The sequence below is a fragment of the Callorhinchus milii genome, unplaced genomic scaffold (genome assembly GCF_018977255.1).
Source record: "Callorhinchus milii isolate IMCB2004 unplaced genomic scaffold, IMCB_Cmil_1.0 Scaffold1, whole genome shotgun sequence".
Classification (NCBI taxonomy): domain Eukaryota; kingdom Metazoa; phylum Chordata; class Chondrichthyes; order Chimaeriformes; family Callorhinchidae; genus Callorhinchus; species Callorhinchus milii.
This window is the reverse complement of record NW_024704742.1, coordinates 129916959-129939169: the sequence shown is the minus strand read 5'-3', so window position 1 is coordinate 129939169 and position 22211 is coordinate 129916959. Positions and strand designations below refer to the sequence as shown.

Sequence of the window (22211 nt, the reverse complement as noted above, 5' to 3'; positions counted from 1 at the left end):
TGCTCCAAACTCACTGATTTCTTTAATGCAAATCTTATTTTCAACTTGATCTGGTTAGCCTTTTTCTCTCTTCCTTCGTCTCCCCACCCCCACCCCATTAATCAGTAATAACTGCCTAACTTGTTGCTTTAGTAACCAGAGTTGCTACTGTACAGATTCCAGATCTTCATTCATCCAACTTTAGATAATTCTTACATTTTGGTGGAACGCCATTCATAGCGGGAGGAGGATGTCTCTTAAGTGTTTAACATGACATGCTGTAGATAAAGATCAGCGGTTGTGTATTTTGCAGGTGAGATTCAGAGGCCAATTTGTGCACAGCAATGTCCCACCCACAAACAGCCATAGCCATTGAGTTAAAAGATGTAGACGGCCTATAAAACCAAGTGTGGTGTTCATTCCCAGCTGAGAACAGCTAACTCAGACTTTGTAGGACTTGAGACCGTCGTGGTTTGTAGAACTCTGGGAAATTATGACCATCTTTTTAAATTAACCAGCAAAATTATTATTGAGAAAGGAAAGATCCCTCACTGTCTGAAAACTGATACCATTTTAGGCACCAAACCTCTACATAACTGACTGATCCCTTGATGGGGATTAAAAAAATTGCAAATTCTGAATGCTTGAGAATCTAAAGTAATAAACGTTGTGGACAGGCGCCATTTGTATATTTGCCTAAAATAGATACTGCAATTAACAGCAATTATTTCTGCAACTCTTTGAGGAGCTTCAATATGTTGCAGGCACTATATTTGATGGAGGGTTTGTTATTCACTATTGCCCTGCTGAAGGAAACGGTAATGTCTGGAATAGTGAATGCAGCTTGAGTTGAATTGCAGCTTTTTCCCATCCCCACCCCCCCATCCAAAGAAATCCAGCCTCTTCAGGGCTGCAAATTCCTCACTACAAAAGAAGCAACTTGCATGTATAGAAACTCCAGTCTTCACGTCTTTTGAAATGGGTAATGAGCTCTCGTGTAGAGAGAACACTGCAGCCTCGTTCTAATTGGACAGCTTGTTAAACCTTCTAATTAAAATTTCATAGAGATAGTAGGGAAGTGTGTGTGCGCCAAATAAGAGCGCAGTGAGTGCATTTTTCTGCAAGGTGTGATCCGTGATGTAATGTTGAAAGATGCAGAATAACACCATTTTGTGCTGTTAATGAAACTGGAACATTGCTTCAGGGTACTTTCCAGTTTCTGCTGAATGGCTGTGTTGAGCTGACGTAAAAATTGTCTCACGGCTCTGGGTGTGTCTCTCTGTCCTTGTCATCTCATCTCTAACTTGATTAAATATTTAGGTTCACACTGCGAAGGGTTCTGCGGAAACAGTTTGGCATTTCTTTCTCGACCATACTTTTTCCCCCCGGCCCCTTTATCTTCCTTCTTGCCTTCCCCCTACCCAACCCCTGGGAAGATGAGAGGGGGAGAAACGTGTGTGTGTGTGTGTGTGCTTAGATTGCTTTATCGTGTTACAAATTACTTACCGCTACTTTTTTTTAGAAAAAAAACTTCTGTAGCATGGCTTTCTCTTGTCGGGAGTGTTCATAAACTGCTTATAAAATCAAATCCACTTACATGAAAGATTTTTTAAAAAAATCCTGTCTTAATTGTTCTCATCGCTTGCCTTTTCCCAGCAATGGTAGCCCGGTGCATTTACCCAAGACACGAAGGTTGTGCATTGACCTTGTGTCCTCTCTTAAACCCTGGGGTGACTGTTGAGGGTTGTGTCGTTTCTTTGGCTTTTGTGTTAGCAGTAGATGCTGGAACCCATGGATAACTTTGTCCCATTGGAATCTCTCTCCTCCTTGTACTGGAGTTATTTGTCCATGGTGTGAGATCCAAAGAAAGGCTAGGATTTCAATGCGGTCATTTGTCCCATGAAAATGGAGTCTGAACTTCTCTATCATTTGTTTTCTCTCTGCCATTTTGAAGGGAGGAAGACAGTCAGGCTTCACTGTATGTGTGTAGCAAAGAGTCAGCGCCTTTTTGGTGGGTGGAGGAAAGAGGAACTCTAGGAATCTCACCTGCCCAGTTTGTCAACAAGGGTCTGACAATCAACTTGCATTAACTTAATTCATTTGTGAAAACTTGCTCTGACTACAATGGTGAAACATGCCTGAAAGTGTTCACTATGATGTATGGAACGTGTGTATGTCTCTCTCTCTCGCTCTCTCTCTGGTTGCTGTATCATGTCTGCTCTTCACACACCTCTCTCTCTCTCTCTCTCTCTCTCTGTCAACTCTTTCCTGTTCGCTGAAGTTTGTGGTCTTTTTAGATCTTTGCCTTGAACTAATACCTTTTTTTATTACTGGAATATAGCAAATATTTGAGAACTATAAAGTGGTAATGGGGTGAAGGGGAGGGGGGAAAGACAGGCATAGGACTAAACTGATAGCTGGTCTGGTGATCTGGTACAACAACAAGATTACATTTGTATAGCTCTTTCACATCAGGAGGACTTGTCTCCAAATCCCTCCACTCCTCTGCACCCCCCTTCCTCTCTGACCTCCTTTCTCCTCAAAACAGTGCCCTTTGCCTTCATTCCACCGTGTCTGGCTTCCTCCTCGTCCCCCGAGTCTTCCGCTCCACCCTTGGCGGCCATGCCTTCAGCCACTACGCCTTGAGGCTCTGGAATTCCCTTACTCACTCCCTTTGCCTCGCTCCCTCTCTTCCTATTTCAGGTCTCGGCTGAAGACCTTTCTTTCGACTGCGCCTTTGGTCACCTTCCTCCTCCTCCCCCTGGCTCGGCTCCGGGATCCGTTACCGTGAAGCACTCTTGAGACGCCGTCTGTCATGGAGGGCGCTACATAAATCCAAGTTGTTGTTGTTGAGGACATCCCAAGGCGCTGGACAGTGTACAGCACTTCAGACCCGAGCTGGGGTCAGAGGAGGGGAAGGAGGGTGGCTGGTGGCATGGTCGAAGAGGAGGGTCTTGAGGCAGGACTTGAAGGAGGCTAAGGATTGTTCAGAGCAAACACTTTGTTTCTTTTTTTGGTTAGGAAGTTATTTTCCCATTTGAAATTGTAATGACGGATGTAGATAGAGCCACCCTTATGATTGACAGGAGGCCAAGTGGCTGCTGATGTGTTTAGCCTGGAAGCGGCGACTGCAAACTGGAGCCTTGCCTTTTAAATTGTAATTTTACTCCTAAAGTCTATAGCTATCTTACCTGGGAATCCTACATCCAGGTATCCTGTTGCAGAGGATTCTTCTACCGAGACAGTCCTGGTTGCCAGGACAATAGTGGACTTGCTTTAAGTGCGAGACACCTGGGTTCAATTCCAGACAGGGCGAAACCTTGGGCAAGTTTCCTTACTCCACACGCCTGATAATAGTCCCTCAAGAAAAAAAATAATAAATTGATCACTTCAATCCACGACTGTTGGTGGGACACTGTTGTGCGCAATTGGCTGCTGCGTTTTGCCCACAAATATATGGTCAATTCACTTTACGGTCTATTCTGTGAAGTGCTTTGAGACGTTGAGAAGACGTGAACAGCGCTATATCAAATGCAAGGATTATTATTATTAAGGAGCGGGTGAGGCAGAGTGATTAGGGGATGGAATTCCAGAGGTTGGGGGCATAGTGAAGGCTCTCCCGCCAATGATGGGGCTGGTGGGTCGGGATGTGGAGCAAATTGGAGCCGGCTGAGCGGAGGGAGCAGGCGGGTTGGTAGGGGGTTAGGAGATCGCAGGGGTGGGGCCATGGAGGGCTTTGTAGGTGAGGACCAAGATCTTGAACTGGATCCTCTGAAGGATAGGGAGCCAATGGAGTCGGGGGAGATGGGGTCAAGGAGTTTGGTGCGGGAGAGGACACGGGCTGCAGAGTTCTGGATTACCTGCAGCCTGTGGAGGGAGGAGTTGGGAAGGCTGACAAGCAGGGCGTTAGCAAAGTTGAGCCTGGAGGTGATGAAGGCATGAACAAGAGTTTCAGTGGCCTATGGGATAAGTTAGTGGCGGAGTCGGGCGATGTTATGAAGGAAGGCAGAGCGGGTCATGGCTTGGATGTGGAGAAGAAAAGACAGTTGAGGGTCGATCAAGACACCTGGGTTCCTGACTGGCTTGGTGAGGTTAATGCTGCCGGAGCCTGAGGTGCAGAGGCGCTGGCGCGAGCCAATCAGGAGGGCCGCAGCCTTGTACCCATTGGTACAAGTCCGATGGGCTGAATGGCTTTCTGTGCCGGAAAAAAATTATTGTTTTTACAAATCCTGTTCATCCCTCATAATATTCTCTCTTAACCTTTTTCCGTCTTGGTTTCCCCCCGGGCTGAAAATATGGCAGTTATCTGTCTGTCTGTACGCTGTATGAATGTTAACAGAAACCCGCTTTCTATTTGTGAAGTCACTGCTTAGCTTAGTAGCTTTGACCTCGTTTGTAATATCAGTGTCTCTTTTGTTTAATCGGTTGCCTCCAGCAAATTTAATTACGGCTTTTTTGGAATTCTTCTGCTTGACTGCACCAGTGGGATTGTAGAGTAAGTCAGCACCTGAAGTTTTATGATGGGGGAGAGGGGAGAGAGAAGAGGCATTCAACAAGGGGGAAGGTGCTGAAAGGATTTGATGTGATGATGGAGTGATTTACATTTTAGATGCGTGGTGTATTGAATTCTTAATTGCGTGGTGTCCAAATAGGNAAAAATAAGCAATAATTAATAATACTTGCATTTGGTAGAGCATTTCACATTGGGAAGACATCCCAAAGCGCTTCACAGGATCTACTTTGAAGCAGAGTGACTATTTGTGGGTGAATGCTGCAGCCAATTTGCACACAGCAGTGTCCCACAAACAGCCATGAAATGAATGACCAATTTTATTTGGGGGATTGTTGACCAGGTCACTGGGAGAGGGAAATTCCCTTCTCTTTTAGTGATATGGGATCCTTTGCGTCCAGCTGAACAGGGAGACTAATAAAATGAGGGAGGTTACATTTGCTACATTTGGCATTCCATGGCTTACTCGACAAAACCCACAGGGAATTGGATGATTTATTTAGCTGGACAGCACGTTTTGTTGCAGCTAAAGAGAACACAGAGATGCCATTGTTTCCTGTGTCTTCAGCCCAGCAGATTGGGTGGTGTTTCCAGACTACTGGTGGAGAGTAAACCAGAGTTAGACATATTCCTTGCACTCTCGGAGTTTGCAATAATGCAAATTATCCTCACTATATCAAGTGCAAGGATATTTATAAATTAGGCAGAATCCGCAGCAGCAGTTTCTAAAACTGCTTTGCCGGTGCTTTCCGCTATTGAATAACGTATAATGAACCAAGATCTTGTATAGATTATTGGACACGTGATATCTGTATATGTCGAACCTGGGCAGCAGTGCTAGCAGGATATTAGTTTTATCAGTGGAACAAATTCCACCTAAGGGTGTACCCGGTGAACAAACCTATATTTGCCTCACAAACCTTTTATTACTGAGTCATTTGCTTGACTTTCAATCAACCTAACAAACGAATGTGTATGTGTTTTACCAACAGCTATTACTGAGGCAAGAAGGATCGCCATTATTCTCTCTTTGAATAATGATCCTTGCATTTGATATGTTTCACGTTTGGAGGATATTTCAAAGCTCTTCGCACGATTTACTGTAAAGTGTAGTGGCTATTATGTAGACTAACCCGGCAGCCAACTTGTGCACAACAAAGTCCATGAATGGCCAGTTTTGCCTGGGGAATTGTTGGCCAGGACACAGGGAGAAACTCCCTTCTCTTTAGTGCCATGCCCTCTTTAACGTCCAACTGAATAGACACCTAAAGCAGACAGGACCCTAGTTTCACGTTTCTTCGAAGGGATGGCAATTTTTAACAGTGCATTGCTTCTCTAGCTCTTACATTGTGATATCAAGGTGCTTGATGTGGGGCTTGAACCCACGCATGACCTTCTGACTCAGAGCCAGAGTGCTGCTCACCAACTGAGCCAGGCTGATGTGTAAATATTTAATTGGAGTTGGTCAGATTACACTATACCCACTGGAAAATGAAAGAAAAATTTTACTCAATAGATGGGTCAACATTCTACAAAGACTTAGGTAAATGCCATGCACCATTTTGTACAGAGGGAAGTTTGCACGAAGGACACAAGTGTGATGGAGCATCACTTCCAGCATTGTTTGCACTGTTATGGACTTTACTGACTTTTAGTATTGTGAAGTAGCAGAATATCACCTGCAGGAATAGACGTTGCAGGATTGCAAATCACGTAATCACTTGATGCCGTCTGTTTCTGTAATCCTTGAGTAGCTGTGAAATTCCCCAACATCTCAGTCCAAAGTACTCTTCCTTGACTGGCTGTAATCCACAGCTGACTTCCTGTTGCTGTGAGCAAGAGGAATAAACTTCCCGGCTAGTTCAGCACATCGACCGGACGTCCAACTGGAAGGTTCTTGTTCAAATGCCATTGACTTAAACTGTTTTCAAGGTTGATTCTTTTAAAGAAACAGCATTTCCTAATGGGTTAATTAATGCCAGTGAGAGGTGAATGCACCTCAAGCATGGAAACTGTGCAGCCAGAATATAATGGAATCGTTTACAGCCCAAAGTGTTTCCAGATTGTGTCACTTCTGTGGTTCTTTTCCAATGTATAATGAATGAAATCCACTATCTCAGCACTGGGGACAAGAGAGATTACTATTTCACAATATTGGTTTGGAAGAAGAAGGGCCTTCCATTTCAGAATACTCTCATCCCTCCCGAATACCCACCCGCAGTGTCCTGGCTTCAACCACCCTTCCTGGCAAACTGTTAGTCGTTAATTACCCTCTAAATAAAGAGAAACTCCCTGGTGTCTGTCCTAAAATTACTCTTTGCAACCCTAAACTATGTCCTCTTGTTATACTGTCTTGGTACATCCTAAACTGTTCGGGGTTTACTCTTTCAATCCCATTTAAAACTTTATACAGCTTTATAACACCTCTCAACACTGAAGAGCCAAACTTTGCAGCACCTGCAATTTAAACATCGGTCAATGTCAACAATATTGGTCCCGTGTTCTAGCTAAGGAATGGAAAATTACGCATTTCCCCCGATTGTACGTTGGAATTGAAAAAATCCTGGCTTGACAAGGCTTTTGAGACAGTGCAGGATTTATTTGCTAATATCAATCACTTGGGCCTGTGAAATCGCTCGAGATCCATGCCAGGAAAGTGACCTTGGAGATGGTGGCTGGGAGCATGTGGAAATATATGTTTTTTTAAAAAACGTTTCAAGTGAGTTGCTTTAAAAGAAACCAGTTGATGCTGATCGCAAGCCAAATAATGGCACAATACTGGACTGCAGTCACACGAGCAAACAAAGGGCACGTTGCTTGCAATCCCAAATCTGCTGATCAATGCTCGGGATTGTCTTGTGTGTTTCTCATCAGCCATTATTACTTGAACTCAAAAAGATCATTGAATGTTTCTCCTGCTGCAATGCTGACAGAGCACCAGCTGCTCTTGTTTGGTTTAGAACCAGTCGGTTCACAGATATCCATTAGAAGGTGGAATCAAGTTTGAATTCTAGAATTTTTTTGGGTAGTTTTTTTATATCCTGTGGATTTTTTTTAATCTAAGCAAACCAAAGTGGTCAGAGGTGCCGTCCCTCGGGTGGAACATTAAACCAAGGTCCTGCTCAGGCGATGTTAAAGATCCTGCGGCAATGTTTGAAAATAGAAGAGGATTTCTCTGGTATACTGGCCAAAAATTGCCTTCCCCCAACCCCCCAGATCCAAGAAAAAAATGGTTATTTACATTATGGCTGTTTGTGAGACATTACTGTGCCAAATTTGTAGATTATGGGAAATCTTGTGAATCGCTTTGAGTCATCGTCCTGATGTGGAAGGTGTTATGTTAAATGCAGGGATGATTAAATAACATTATTGAGAATTGGGTGGGGATTTTGGGGACAGACTGACTCTGGTAAACTGACCCTACAATGTGCTTCACAACCCTGCTGCATACTTTGACCCTGAGGCTTCTAATCTATTCCAGTAATATTTTAGCCTTGCACGAGCCTTTTTAAAAGCATTTTGGTGTTGAATGAGGTCATTTGTACTGTATTTAGTAAATGCCACAGGAAAAAACACTTAATGGGGACAGGGGGTGGAAGGTGGACAAATCTTTTTATTTTGCATTCAGTGATATCTTTATTTTCTGCATCTTTCCTTTTCCCCTATTTTCTCCTTTTTGTCTCTCTCTCCTCTGCCTTTGATAGTGTAGATCTTCTGGGGTAGAAAGAGGACAGTTCGAGAGGGAGGGAAAGAAACTAACCAGCTGGAATTCAGTCTGCAGTTTACAGATGAGTTGTTCTATCAACTAATTTGAGACCTAAAATTATTTTGACATGAGCACTCTAATTTTCAGTGAATGCATCGTTTGTATTTTAGTAACCAATTAAAACCGAGAAAATGGAAGGGGCTGGTGCAGCGAAGAGGCTTTTAGTTGTGATTTTCTTATAGTGATAGTGCTCGGTGGAAGTGGAGGGCTTCACACTAAATACCAGGGGAGTATTTTTAGGGGGGGGGGGCGCCAGTTCAGAGATCTCTTGTGTGATGGCAATTTACATGTGTTACAGATTCCATTGATTTTTTTTAATATATGTTAAACACCACATGTTGCCTTCAGATTCTGTTTTGAGGGTGTTTGGTGTTCGCACGTCTCTGACTGTTTGTCTTTTGTTCTGCCCCTCTGTTGGGCCTTCCAACACCACACCTGTTTTGATGATAATCTCATGGTCCTAAGGAATCTCTGAAATGAGCTACAAGGAAAATGGGTGGGGTATGTGATGCCTCTGGAAATGGTATTTGCCTCTGGCTGGAGCCTTATTCCTGTGGAGTGTTTGGGGGAGGGGATGGGTTTCCTGTTGCTGGTCTCACGCTACTTTAAACAGTGCCATGTGGTGTCTGGCTGACCAGTACTTCTGCTGTGGTCCTACCCATATGATTTGTTTGTTGGGATTACTCCCCCCTCCTTCAGTTCATTGCTCAATTTGTGCGGACTTGAGAAACGCCTCGTTATCACAGCGGATGTACAAGGAATGTGCCCGTTGCCTGGAGCTTGTGCCAAGTCTTCCATTCATAAACGTCCTCCCGACGTGAAAGGCGCTATACGAATGTAATTGTTGTTGTTGTTTGACCTTATTTACTTGAGTTAGAGCTTCTCAGGTTTCCAGCACTCACATTATACTGGAGAGGTTCCTATGTTTATCCGACCTGTTGCTTGAGGCATTATTAACACTTTCTCCTCTCTCCCCACTCCCATGCTGAAATTCGTATCTTTGATCTAATTTACTTTCTTGTACCTCACATATATGGGATAAGATCAGTAATAAATAGCCCAAGCAGGTTATGGGAGATGAGGCTATCTTTGTACAAATCCTTCACGCGATCTCATAGATGATTTTTTCATTTGATAAAACACCTTCCAGGTCTTGAGGACATTTTGTAGCACTTCACAGGATTTACTGTAAAGTGTAGTGACTACATTTTAGCCAATTTGCACACAACCATGAGGTGGAAGGGAAATGGAAAAAAGGAAGGGAATCGGGATTAAGCAATCTGTATTGATTTGAAACTAGGAGAGCCGGGTGGATCGGGGGACGTGGAGCAGGCCGGACCCGGCTGAATGGAGGGAGCGGGCAGGTTGGTAGGGGGTTAGGAGGTCACAGAGATCGGGTGGGACAAGGCCATTAAGGGCTTTGTAGGTGAGGGCCAGGATTTTGAACTGGATCCTCTGAAGGATAGGGAGCCAATGGAGTCGGGTGAGAATGGGGGAGGACGGGGTCACGGAGTTTGGTGCGGGAGAGGACACGTTACAGAGGTGAGGGAAGGCAGAGCAGGTCATGGCTTGGATGTGGGGAAGAAAAGACAGTTGAGGATCGAACAAGACACTGGGTTCCTGACTGGCTTGGTGAGTTGTAGTGTGCAACCATGAGGTTGATGCTGCCAGAGCCTGAGGTGCTAAGGTTGTGGCGTGAGCCCATAAGGAGGGCCTCAGTCTTGTTGACATTCAACTGTTGGAAGTTTGCCCTCATCCAAGAATTGATGTCCGACAGGCAGTCTGTCAGGACAGCAGTGGTCCTGGAGTTGAGGTTGGAGGCAGAAAGATAGAATTGAGTGTCATCCGCATACATGTGGAAGTTGACCCCATGTCTGCAGATGATGTCACCAAGGGGGAGCATGTAGATATTATAGAGAAGAGGGCCAAACATAGAGCCCTGGGGGACGCCAGACTTGACAGTGCGGGGGCTGGAGGAGAAACTGTTAGAGGCAACAAAGTGGAGACGGTGAGAGGGATAGGAATCGAACCAGGCAAGGGCAGGTCTGCGACGGTTAAGTAAGGAGAGGCGGTGCATGAGGTTGGAGTGGTCGACAGTGTCGAAGGCAGCAGAGATGTCGAGGAGGACAAGGAGGCAGAGGGAGCGCTGATCACAGATGTTCAGAATGTCATCAGTGACTTTGACCAGGGCTATTTCCGTGCTGTGGGCAGCGCGGAAGCCGGATTGGAAGCCTCCCTGATTTCTATCTCTTTGGGTTTACTCTGGGTAGTTAATGAACCAAACCAACAGCGGAATAGCTTGATATTGAAGTTACTACAGACTGCAAATATTATAATCTTGTTGAAATCCACGACCTCTAGAAACCTGATTCTGTCCAATACTGTTTCTCAAAGGGCATTGTGTTGTACAAGGATGTGTTTCACAATGAAGGAAGTGATTATTGAAACAATGTAGTTTGCTTGGATGCCAAATGGGCATTAATCCTGGTCCAAAGCCCGTATTCAAAGACCTCTCTCACCAGCTCGGTGTCAAGCTTTGCCTGATGCTACCCCACGCCAAGGATTTTATAAATATAAATGCAACTTGTTGTTAGATTTTTAGCACTGTACAGGGTGGTATCTTTGAAAGCTTGGATGGGCATCTTACAGTGTTAAGCTCTGAGGATGGGATTGCTGGGAGTGGGCAAGTTCTAGACTGGAATTTGAATCCTACAACGTGATCAAAAGCACTTGCTAACATCCTACCATGTAATTAAACCACTCCATTACCTATGTGAAACCACCATTGATTTGACTGTGGGCTTATCGAGCAGTCTCTCTCGTCTAGATTTCTGTAACTTGCAGATAACAGCTGCTTTGTGCTGACTGGTGGTTGACTAAGGCATTTAAGGTCATCGAAAGGATTTGATGAGGTGGATGTTGATGGGCTGTTTTCACTTTTTGGTGAGTCTGCAAGTCGAGGGCATGCATATAAGATAGTCAGTGATAGATCTATTAGGGAGTTCAGGAGGAATGACTGGGTGGTGGGATTGTGGAACTCCCTGCTGAACACTGGTTGAAGCAAATAGCCTCAGATATTGCAAATAGAATTGAAGAGAACTTGGTAAAGACATGAGGGAGAACGGTATAGGAAAGCGGAGTGAGAGGAGCGGAGGTTTGTGTGGAGTATAAACGCTAGTTGGGCTGAATAGTTGGTTTCTGTGCTGTATCACTCACTGTGTCTCACTTGGAGTAAGTTTGTTTCTCGACTCTCTACCCCCTCCTCGTTCCCTCCTCTCTCCTCACCCTGACCATTTCCCACCTGCTCGGGTCCTGACCCAACTGTCCAGCACCTTTGGACGTCCTCCCGATGTGAAAGGCGCTCTATAAATGAAATGTTGTTGTTCTATGCTTTTGCATTCTCTACCTCTTCTCTCCGACTGAGTTTCTTTGAACTCCTTTTCTCTTCTCTCCATTCACACACGACTGGATTAGTTTTCCTGGCACCCAATTGCCTCCTATTGCCTTATCCTCATATCTGTGAGGGGGAGAGAGTGGGTGATTGTGGTGGGGCATCATTTATAAAGGAAAGCCTGTCCTCGCCCATGTCCGCCTGTTTGCTGATGTAAACCAACACTTTAAAGCATTTTGTCAGTTCGTCCTCTAATATGCTTGTGCAATACACTCATGTCTGCTTCTGTTTCATGCCTGAACATTGTCAGCACTGAATTCCTTCAACAGGAATTTATCGCTTGCACCTTGAGGTGCAAGGAAACACTGAACAGCTCTCATTGAATGGGAATGGGAGGACCCAACACACTGATTGGAAGAAGTTGTGCTACTGGGGGAAGCTGGGATAGGACAGGTTCTGAATCCGAGCAGCCATTATTTTGTCTGCACCTGAATCTCTTTAGCGTGCTTTGCATTGTTGTACATGGCTTGTGTACTTAAGTTTTTAGCCTAGTCAAGTGCTCAAGGTTAATACCAAGCTTTGCCCTACACTCTGAGAGAATCAGAAAGGTTGCTTGCGGTTGCTGGCAGCTCGTTTTTTTAAAAAAAAGTCTAGACGTGTAACGTTAGTGGAACTAGAAAGGTTTTTTTAAAAAGCTTTTAGAACAAAATTCATTTTGCGCAATGTAANTTTTTTTTCAAAAATGGGAAGTGTGTCACTTGGTAAGCAAGTTTCCCTTTTGGGATCAGAAAATTCTGGGTTTCAAGACCCAGGTTGAAACGTCATGGTTAGTGTAGGCTGACAGTCCAGTGCAGTGCTGGGGGGAAGCTGCATTGCTGAAGGTGCCGTCCTTCGACAGAAATGAGCAAAGCCGATGTTCAATCTGCCAGTTTGTCGGACAGGTGTTAGCCTGCGGCCCTCTTCAAATAAAGAAGAAAGAGATTACGGGGAGACAGAGAAGTTTTTTTTGTTGGGAAGTACCTCTTTATTAATACCCTTGACATTAACAACAGCAGCCGACAGGATGTCAGTGCTGACCTACTGTGTTGGTGGCAGGGCAGGTTGTGTTACCGCTCAGGTGCAATTGGCCACCTTGTGACTCTCCACCATTGATTTGCTCTCTCTTGTCCAGGCGGAAGCGGATGTGGCCTCCCTGAACAGACGTATCCAGCTGGTTGAGGAGGAGTTGGATCGCGCCCAGGAGCGCCTGGCCACCGCCCTGCAGAAGATGGAGGAGGCTGAGAAGCAAGCGGATGAGAGTGAACGGTACGACCATGCTGGCAGCCATTGTGACTTGCACTTAGCTGACTCACTTAAGCCTCCTGTGGGAGTGGGGATAAGCAGAGAGAGAGAGGAGGGAAGCAAATAGCTAGTTCTGAGCAAAAGAAAAACAATGACCTTAGTGTGAACTTTTATTTTTTTTTCCGCTGAGTTAATTGACGGAACCAGAAGCTTTAGAAAGTCTTTAAACTTATTTTTAGCCTTACTATTTATATCCCGCCCTCTTCTTCCTACACAACATCTACAGGATTCAATTTTATGCTGTTGGGTTCCAGTGGGTGGCCCCTTCCTTCTCTTCTCCCCCACCCCAATCTCACTCTGAGCCAGTCTGGCGCGGGCAGATTGAGCGAATAAATAAGGTGTTCTGATTCCCGCGCTCATCAAAGATGAATCAAAATGGAGACCTTGTTCTTCAGACCCAGCAATCTGTGGCTACTTGAGGCTACGATCGCACAAGTGCCTATTGATGGGGCAGTATTAATGGCTGTCCCTTTCCCAGTACTGTGTGTATACGAGTGAAAGGCTCTCTGTGTCCATTTTGCAGTTGTGCCTCCGGTTGTTGGTCTCTCAGACACAATTTGTTAAATTGCTGCCGTGAGCCCAGTTCTGTCTCTGGGTTGGCCGGGTGGGGGGGGGAGTAGTGCTTCAGGAACCTGCTTTAATGGTCCCATATGTGTCAAGTTATCTGAGACACTACCCTGCACGAGAGGCGCTATGTAAATGCAAGTTTAGTTGTTGATGGACATGGCTTTCCTTCTGCAGAGGAATAAAGGTTATTGAAAGCCGATCCCGCAGCGATGAAGAGAAGATGGAATTACAAGAGCTGCAACTGAAGGAGGCCAAACACATCGCTGAGGAAGCAGACCGCAAATATGAAGAGGTGACCTGCCTACTTACAGCCGCACCGACCGCTCTAATTTCACGTCGGGTGCCACGTTATTCATTACTGTGCATGCTGCGTTGGTGCTTGTATCAGTAATATTTAATATTTAACTTCGATGCTCTGCCACTGTCCAGTGCTCTGGGACGCTACCTTGTGTAAATGTAAGTTGTTGTTGTCGAACATGTGGTTTAAAGTTACGCCTGGTTGCTCTCTTACAGGTAGCGCGTAAGCTGGTCATTCTGGAAGCTGATCTGGAGCGAGCTGAGGATCGTGCAGAGGTGTCAGAAGTGTAAGTTTTTGTCGTTTTGTTTTTCTGAGAAACTTTTCACCCTGCAGGAGGCCATTAAGCCCGTTTGTGTCTATGCCACATCTGTCAGTGTTTATTATTAATGCAATAATCTTGTTCTTTGTAATTAAAAGGTAATCCATTTTCCACCTTTTTGTTCCTCCACCATATCCCTGAACGCCCCTTCTCCCTTGCTCGGCATCCAACCCTGCTGCTATGTAGCGCTCAGACTCTATTCTACATGGAGGATGCTATATAAATGCAAGTTGCACAGTATTTACTGCTCAATGTGTCTGCATTCCCATTTTGAATGATTTTAATGATCCCACTCCAATACACTCTTGTGCTTGTGAGGAATTCCATACCCAAGTGATATTCCTACAAACCTTTTTTTCTTGCTAACAATCTGATGCTATGTCCCCATGTCACTTGACTCTTCCCCACCTCTTCACTATTTTATGGTAACTGTTGCTGGACACGGCCACAGGAATCTGTCAACTCTGAGCCCCTCTCAATACACAGCAGGGATGTGATGAACAAGACATTAAAAAGAATAAAATCTTACCTGCCTGTTTGCCTGTTGTTGGCTGCTGCATTTGACTGCAGTGTTTGCCTACACATTAACCACAGTTACAGCACTTGACGGATTGCATGTGAAGCACTTTGAGGTATAACAATGTGATGGTGTTTCAATGTGATAAAAGGTACTGTAAAATGATGTGCTAAATTATGTGGCTTACAACTGGTCAACTTTGCCCAGGTGCAGGGGCAGGCTTCTTGCAAGGGCAGTCTGATGGGAGAGGGCTGCAATTTCAGGTGGCTCTCACCTTGACATTGCCTTTCCTTTCTGCCTTTCTCTTTCCCTTCCTCCCCCCCATGCCCCACCCCCATGCCCATTTTTTTTAATTACTAACTTTTGTAATGGTTTATTTATTATTAACTTCCCCTTCCCCCAGTTCCTCTGCCCAAGACTGCCAAGAAACTGTAATAGTGTTTTTGAATTGATGAGAGTAAAAAGTCTTAAAATGTTTTAATTTTGTTGATTTATTTACCATTTGCGGCATTGCCAGCATTATTCTTTCTAACCTGAGATTGTTCAATGCGTACGTAACCTATATTGGATTAAGCACAGGCTGGAGTGTGATGCAAAAGAGCAATGCTTCAGAGTCGAGCAGATGGGTTAAACCAGTTGAACTTTGTTTATGTGGTTTCTCGCATCATCTGCAGTCTGTTTTTAGTTGTGACCTTGAAGCATGCTCCCAGTCAGTCACTGATCTGTGTAAAATATAAGCAGCCAGTGCTTGTGGGAGCGAAACCCATTCAACCACCGGTTTTATGCCTTTCCTGTTGGGTTACAGTGAGCTCCTGTGATTGAACAATGCCAGCCCAAATGACGTGGCGATACACCACATTGGAGCTGAGCTGATCGATTTGAACGCATGTTGCAGGGAAATGGATATGCCTCGCATACATATGACTGTTCTGCATGTATGGTTTATGAGACTGTTGGGAGTGTTAATCTAACACTCCTGGACAGGGATTGAAATCGTTCTTACACCAAACCTGAGACACAATATTCTGCACAGTCCAAGTTTTTTTTATTGGGTTCAAAGTCTATTTCATCTCATTGTTTGAACAGTATTTACAATAGCCTCTGATTGTAGCAACTGCAGCATAGAGGCTGTTCAACTGCTTTTACTATCTTTTTCTTTTTTTAAAAAAAGCTTGCTGCATAAAATTCTGGTCAAAAGTCACCAGTTTTTAGTCCAATTTGTATCTAGCCATGAACTGCTTTTGCGTGCTTTTTAAAAAAGCTAGCAATCCAATCCTTTATTCAAGGTATTTTAAAAGATTGTTTTTCCTCAAAGCTGCCAATAAAGGAGCAGAACTTTTTTTTTAACAATCTGGACAAGATCATGTCCCTTATTTCTATGTGGGTTACTTTAACCTTCAGGGTCCAACCTTTTGGCTGCTGAGAGTCAGATACCGTATTTGAGAAATATCTGTGGGCTGCATAAGCAATATTTTTGTGTTTCCCTTCCAAAAACATAACCTTTACAGGTTATGGAGGGAACGGACAGGTCAGATGAAATGAAGGAGGTAGGGTGGGTGGTAGATGAAATAGAATTGAACAATGAACTTGTGCGGATTGCAGAGACCCTGTGTATATTTTGTACACAAGTCTGGATCTGGTTTAGGGTAAAACCTTTCAATTCTCTTGACTTAATTCTGTGCACAAATACCATTTGGTGAATACACTAACGATAGTGGGCACATGGTTTTTCTTTCCCCTTTTTGAATTGCATGCTGAATACTCCTTGGGATTTGTATCTGTTCTACTCCCTTACTGTGGACTAACTCAGTCGGGCACGACAATTGGAAGAGGAGCTTAGAATAATGGACCAGACCTTGAAATCGCTAATGGCCTCAGAGGAAGAGGTACTGCTCCTCAGCAATCCACTAACTACTTCCTGTTTCCTCTATCCATTACCTTTTGTTTCCCTGTGGTTTTTTTGAGAAAAATACAAAGCTAATTCCCTTGCAACTTTACTGCTGCCGCTGCTTTTTGCTTTGCTTCTAGTTTTGTGTGTTGTTTTTCCTCCAATGGAGACCCATAGCAGCTGAATCCTGAGGTAGAAGAGCATGACTTCAATGCTTGAGGTAGGCTTGGACCTACTAGTTCCTTTTTGTAAGGAGATGGTGGCTTCTCCATTGCTTGAAATGCACTAATTGAGCAAATGTTTTCAGTGTAGCAATTGATCTATGATTCAAACTTGAGTTAACCGAGTATTTGTCCAGATTTTGCAAGGAAGACCAGGTAAGTGGACCACCCAATGTTCTAGAAACATCCTTGTTTAGGCGAGAAACTGCCTTAATGCCTAAACAGTGGAGCCACATTGGGCCTAAATTCTGAGAGAGGTAGGCCTGCTAGGTTGCTATGGGTTTCTACTATCTAATCACTTTCTACATATTCTCAACCTCCTTCTTTCCCACCCCCAAACTGTCTTCTGTACAGTAAGTGCGCTGACTTTGAGGAAGAATTGAAAAATGTCACCAACAACCTGAAGTCTTTGGAAGCCCAGGCTGAAAAGGTAGGAGCGCTTCCACTCTGTACACAACCGCTCTCTAAAAGCTATGGTATCCTGAGGAGGCCCTTCACCAAACCAAGTCAAGTCTATAAATCAATACTGAGCATGGACTTTTGCTTTTGTCCATCAGAAATCTTTCTCTCTATCATGTTGCAATGAGTTCAGCTCCGAAGGCTGTAAGTTTATTTAAAAAAAAAAATCCATTTGGTGACTTGACTCAATGGGCTGAGTTTGAATATAGGGATACCTTTGCTTTATTTGCCTGCAGAGCTAATATAGACCACTCACCTTGCTAAAATGTTAATTTCCCATCTTCCACTTTTTTGTTATACTGTACATTGTGTTGCAATGAACCGATGTCTTGTCTTTTTAAAAGAAACTGTTTAAATTTTTTATATTGTAAAATGTGGAACATTTGTTTTATCTCTTGACATTCTGAGATGTTTTAAACATCACCTGGTTCTGCTGTTTTAAAAACATTGATCCAGATCCGTGTGAGACCCCTTATTTTTTTGAGGGGTCTTTTCTTTTGCTGAAGTTTTTCAAAGTGAATTGCATCCCATCGAACACATTTTCTATTCTTAACTTTTTTAAAAAAAAACTTTCTTTGCTGCAGTGAATTTTCTTTTCTAAACAGAAAGTTTTAAAGCAAACTTTGCTTGAAAACTTTCCATTGATTATTGTAGCAGCTTGTTTTGTCTTCAGCCCACCCTATCATGTCTGTCTGAGCCATGGAATGTGTTACCAAATCTATAATAATAAATAATAATAATCCTTGTATTTGATATAACGCTTTTCATGTCAGGAGGACATCCCAAAGCGCTTCACAGAACACACTGTAAAGTGAATTGACTGTATATTTGTGGGCAAACGCGGCAGCCAATTGCGCACAGCAATGTCCCACAAACAGTCGTAGATTAAAAATGACCAATTTATTATTGTTTTTGGTTTTGGAGGGATTATTATTAGGCTCTGTGTGGAGTAAGGAAACTTGCCCAAGGTTTCGCCCTGCCTGGAATTGAACTTAGGTCTCTCACTTGCAAAGCGAGTGCTCTAACCACTGAGCTACAGGACTCCACAAATCTGGCAATTTGTTGGGATTATCTATTTTTTTTGGGGGGTGGAAGAGTTTTTTTTCACTTTATGATCATCTTCCCCCCCCACCACCTCCACCCTTTACCTACATGTTCACCTTTCACCTCTAGCCCTCACAGCCTCCTGCAGGCTGACAATGTCCCACTAATCCGCCGCCTCTCGTCTTAACGTGCGCATCTTGGCTGCCGCCCTTGACCCAAGCTGGCCCTCCCTCAAAATGCCCCCCTCCCTGCAATTCTCCCGCTCTGTCCTCTCTCTCCGCCCTCCCCGTAGCCTATCTCTGCAATGCTGGCTCATTCCTCTCTTTTGAACACCTTACCCTCTGCCATCCCTCCCATCTCTCACTAAAAATTCTCCTAATTTACCGCCCCCCAAAATTTTCCCCCACCTTCATCTCTGACATCTCCACCTTTCTAGCTTCCCTCTGCCTCTGCTCCAACCGCCTCATCATCCTAGGCAACTTCAACCTCCACTTCACTCCCTCTTGCTCCACTTCCTCAGACTTCTCCTCTCTCCTCCTCCCTCAACCTCTCCCTCCACAATCACTCTGCTACCCAGGTTCACGGGGGCCTCAGTGTCTCGGATGTCACCATCACTGGACAAGGCCACCTCTGACCACCATTTCATCTCCCTCAACTCCTATATCCATCTCCTCACTGCCTCCAAACCTACCACCATCTTCTACCACCCGTGGAAGAAGATCTCCCAGCAATCCCTCTCCGCTGCCCTGGAGTCCTCTGAACTCCTCCCCGTCTGGCCCACCTCCTGCACCAAGCCATCCTCTGTGTTTACTCTCCTCCACAGCACCCTCTCCACCACGCTCAATGCCCTTGCCGCCCTCACCTCCCGAAATGCCTCCTATTCAGGATCCTCACCCTGGTTCACCAGCCACCTCTGCTTGCTCAAGGGCCAGGTGTGGGCTGTTAAATGCACTTGGCTCAAATCCGGCCTAACGGTCCGGCTGGACCTCATCAAAACCTACCGCTCCGCTCTCGTCTCGGCCAAATCGTCCTTCTACTCCAGGTTAATCCTGAAGGTGAAGGGCAACGCCAGACTCCTGTTCTCCCCCACCAACCGGCTCCTCCAGCCCTCCCCGCCGCACCTTGCAGATTCTTTCCTCTGTCTCCCACTGTGAGGAAATGCTGGACTTCCTCGAATCCAAAATCGAGAGAATCCTCTCAGCTGCCACTGCCCTCCAAACTTCTACTCCCTCCCAGCCCCACCCACTCTCTGACCACAACCCATCCTTCCTTCCACACCTGTGAACCTGCCACCCCCTCCTTTGTCATCACCACCATATCCTCCATGAAGCTCACCACCTGCTCCCTGGACCCTGTCCCCACCCCTCTCCTTAAATCCCAGCTCCATCTCCTTGCTCCACTACTCGCCGACATCATCAACCTTTCCCGATCATCTGGCACTGTTCCTACCCTTTTCAAAACAGCCATTATCTCCCCCCACCCCCCCCCCTCTTGAAGAAACCTTCCCTTGATCCAACACAGCTATCCAGCTACCGGCCCATCTCCAACTCCCTTTTCTGTCCAAGGTCCTTGAGAGAGCCATTGCCTCCCAGCTTCACTCTTTCCTCTCCTCTCACTCCCTCCATGAGCCCCTCCAATCAGGTTTCCGTGCTGCCCATAGCACGAAAACTGCTCTGGTCAAGGTCACAAATGACATCCTGACCATGTGTATCCAGGGCTCCCTCTGCCTCCTCGTCCTCCTCAACCTCTCTGCCGCCTTTGATACTGTGGACCACTCAATCCTCCTCCACCGCCTCCTCCCACCGCAACTTTCAAGGTTCTGTCCTTGACTGGTTCAGGTTCTACCTTTCACACCGCCTCCACTTTGTCGCGGCAAACAGCTTCTCCTCCAACCCCCACACCATCTTGTGCGGTGTTCCTCAGGGCTCAGTCCTCGGTCCCCTCCTTTTCACCCTCTACGTGCTCCCCCTTGGTGACATCATCCGCAGACATGGGATAAATTTTACATGTATGCGGATGACACCCACCTCTACCTTTCTGCCTCCACCCTCAACTCCAGGACTACTGGCGTCCTGGCCGACTGCCTGTCCGACATCAAGTCCTGGGCGAGGGCCAACTTTCTCAAACTCAATATCAGCAAGACCGAGGCCCTCCTGATTGGCTCGGGCGAGTGCCTTTGCACCTCAGGCGCTGGCAGCATCAGCCTCCACGGCTGCACACTCAACCTCACTAAGCCAGTCAGGAACCTGGGTATCTTGTTTGACCCTGAACTGTCCGCAACATTGCCAGACTCTGCCACTGCCTCACCCCTCAGGCTGCCGAAACCCTCACCCACGCATTCATCGCATCAAGGCTCGATTATGGAAACTCCCTCCTCATCAACTTTCCCAACTCTTCCCTTCACAAGCTGCAGATCATCCAAAACTCTGCAGCTCGTGTACTCTTACGCACCAGGCTCCGCGACCCCATCACTCCCACCCTCACCCGACTCCATTGGCTCCCTATCCTCCAGAGGATCGAGTTCAAGATCCTTGTCCTCACTTTCAAGGACATCCATGGCCTTGCCCCCTCCTACCTTTCTGATCTGCTGACTCCCTACCAACCTGCCTGCTCCCTCCGTTCAGCGAGCTCTGGCCTGCTCCATGTCTCCCGCCCTACCATCGGTGGCTGTTCTTTCAACCTGTCTGCCCCCACACTCTGGAGCTCCATCTCACAGTCTGTTCACCTCGCTTCCTCCCTTGCCTCCTTCAAGGCTGGTCTCAAGACCCTCCTCTTCGATCGTGCCTTCGGTCTCCCTCCCACCTCTCTGCCTTCCCTCACCCCTATTCCACCCCTCCCCCATGCTCGGGTCCTGACCCCTGACTGTCTAGTGCCTTGGGGTGTCCTCCCGAAGTGAAAGGCACTCTATAAATTTAATTTTGTTGTTGTTATGGATTCACTTTGAAAGGCAGCTTGATGACTGGAAAGAGAGTGTGTGTTTGTGGATGGGGGGGATGGTGTGTGGGGGTTGCATTGTCTAAGCAGGACTGGTTCAGCATTTCTTTCTTTATCTCCCCACCCCCACTATTACCAGAGAGTCCAGCGTTAATGTCTCTTTGGGATGTTATTTTTTCCAATTGAATTTGGCCCATGTTCGGCAGGATTCAGAAAGCATTAGCTGCTGAACGATCCTCTGCTGTTTTGTTTTCTTAATCTCTAAATCATCTGTACTTTTGTTGAGCGTTTTGATCCTAATTCCTAACCAACATTGCTGGTTTCTCTCACTGGCAGTACTCTGTAAAAGAAGACAAATATGAAGAAGAAATCAAGCTGTTAGCAGAAAAACTAAAAGAGGTGAGAGACTGGAATTGTTGGCACTAACAAGATTTATCCCAGAACTAATGCTGGGATGGGGCTGTTTAAGCATTGGAAGATCACTCAAAACAAGTATTATACGAGCCTGTTGAATTTAATGGTGTTTCTTATTGTTAGTCTTCGTTAGCATAGTTTCACCTGATGTGCCTACTGAATGAAGTATGTGGGTCACAGCGAGATGTTTGGGAGGGGAAGGAAAATGAAATCACCTGCAACAACATAAATGTTTTCAGTATGTTTGACTCTGGTAGTTCAAACAAAATCCTATTATAAGCTTGACTGTTCTGACCAGGTGTTCGCTGGGGGCTGTGGTTACCAAGGGAGCATTGAGCTCAATTTGTGCAGTGCGAAATCGGGGAAAATCTCCCTGGTCAATGAGTGAAATGAAATTTGATCCAAGGTAATAAATCCTTTTAATGACCTGCTCGTTTACAGGCTGAAACCAGAGCTGAGTTTGCTGAAAGATCTGTAGCGAAACTGGAGAAGACGATTGATGATTTGGAAGGTAATATTTCATATTTACACGTTCTCCGAGATGTTCTTGTTTGTCTACAGAG

The 22211-nt window shown here is 45.4% G+C and overlaps 1 protein-coding gene across 8 annotated transcripts in view; it reads left to right on the top strand.

Moving 5' to 3' along the window:
- The window catches only part of LOC103180997 (tropomyosin 2), a 69140-nt gene that overhangs the window by 38083 nt on the left and 8846 nt on the right, over positions 1-22211 (top strand). For 4 of the 8 annotated variants that reach the window (XM_007897175.2, XM_042335641.1, XM_007897174.2 and 1 more), the window contains 6 exons: positions 12818-12951; positions 13729-13846; positions 14068-14138; positions 16499-16574; positions 21571-21633; positions 22090-22159. In XM_007897175.2, the coding sequence (XP_007895366.1) occupies positions 12818-12951; positions 13729-13846; positions 14068-14138; positions 16499-16574; positions 21571-21633; positions 22090-22159 (532 nt within the window). Of the gene's footprint in view, positions 1-12817; positions 12952-13728; positions 13847-14067; positions 14139-16498; positions 16575-17151; positions 17228-21570; positions 21634-22089; positions 22160-22211 lie in introns of all 8 variants that reach the window. The other 4 variants (XM_007897173.2, XM_042335635.1, XM_007897172.2 and 1 more) reach the window with 1 other exon arrangement.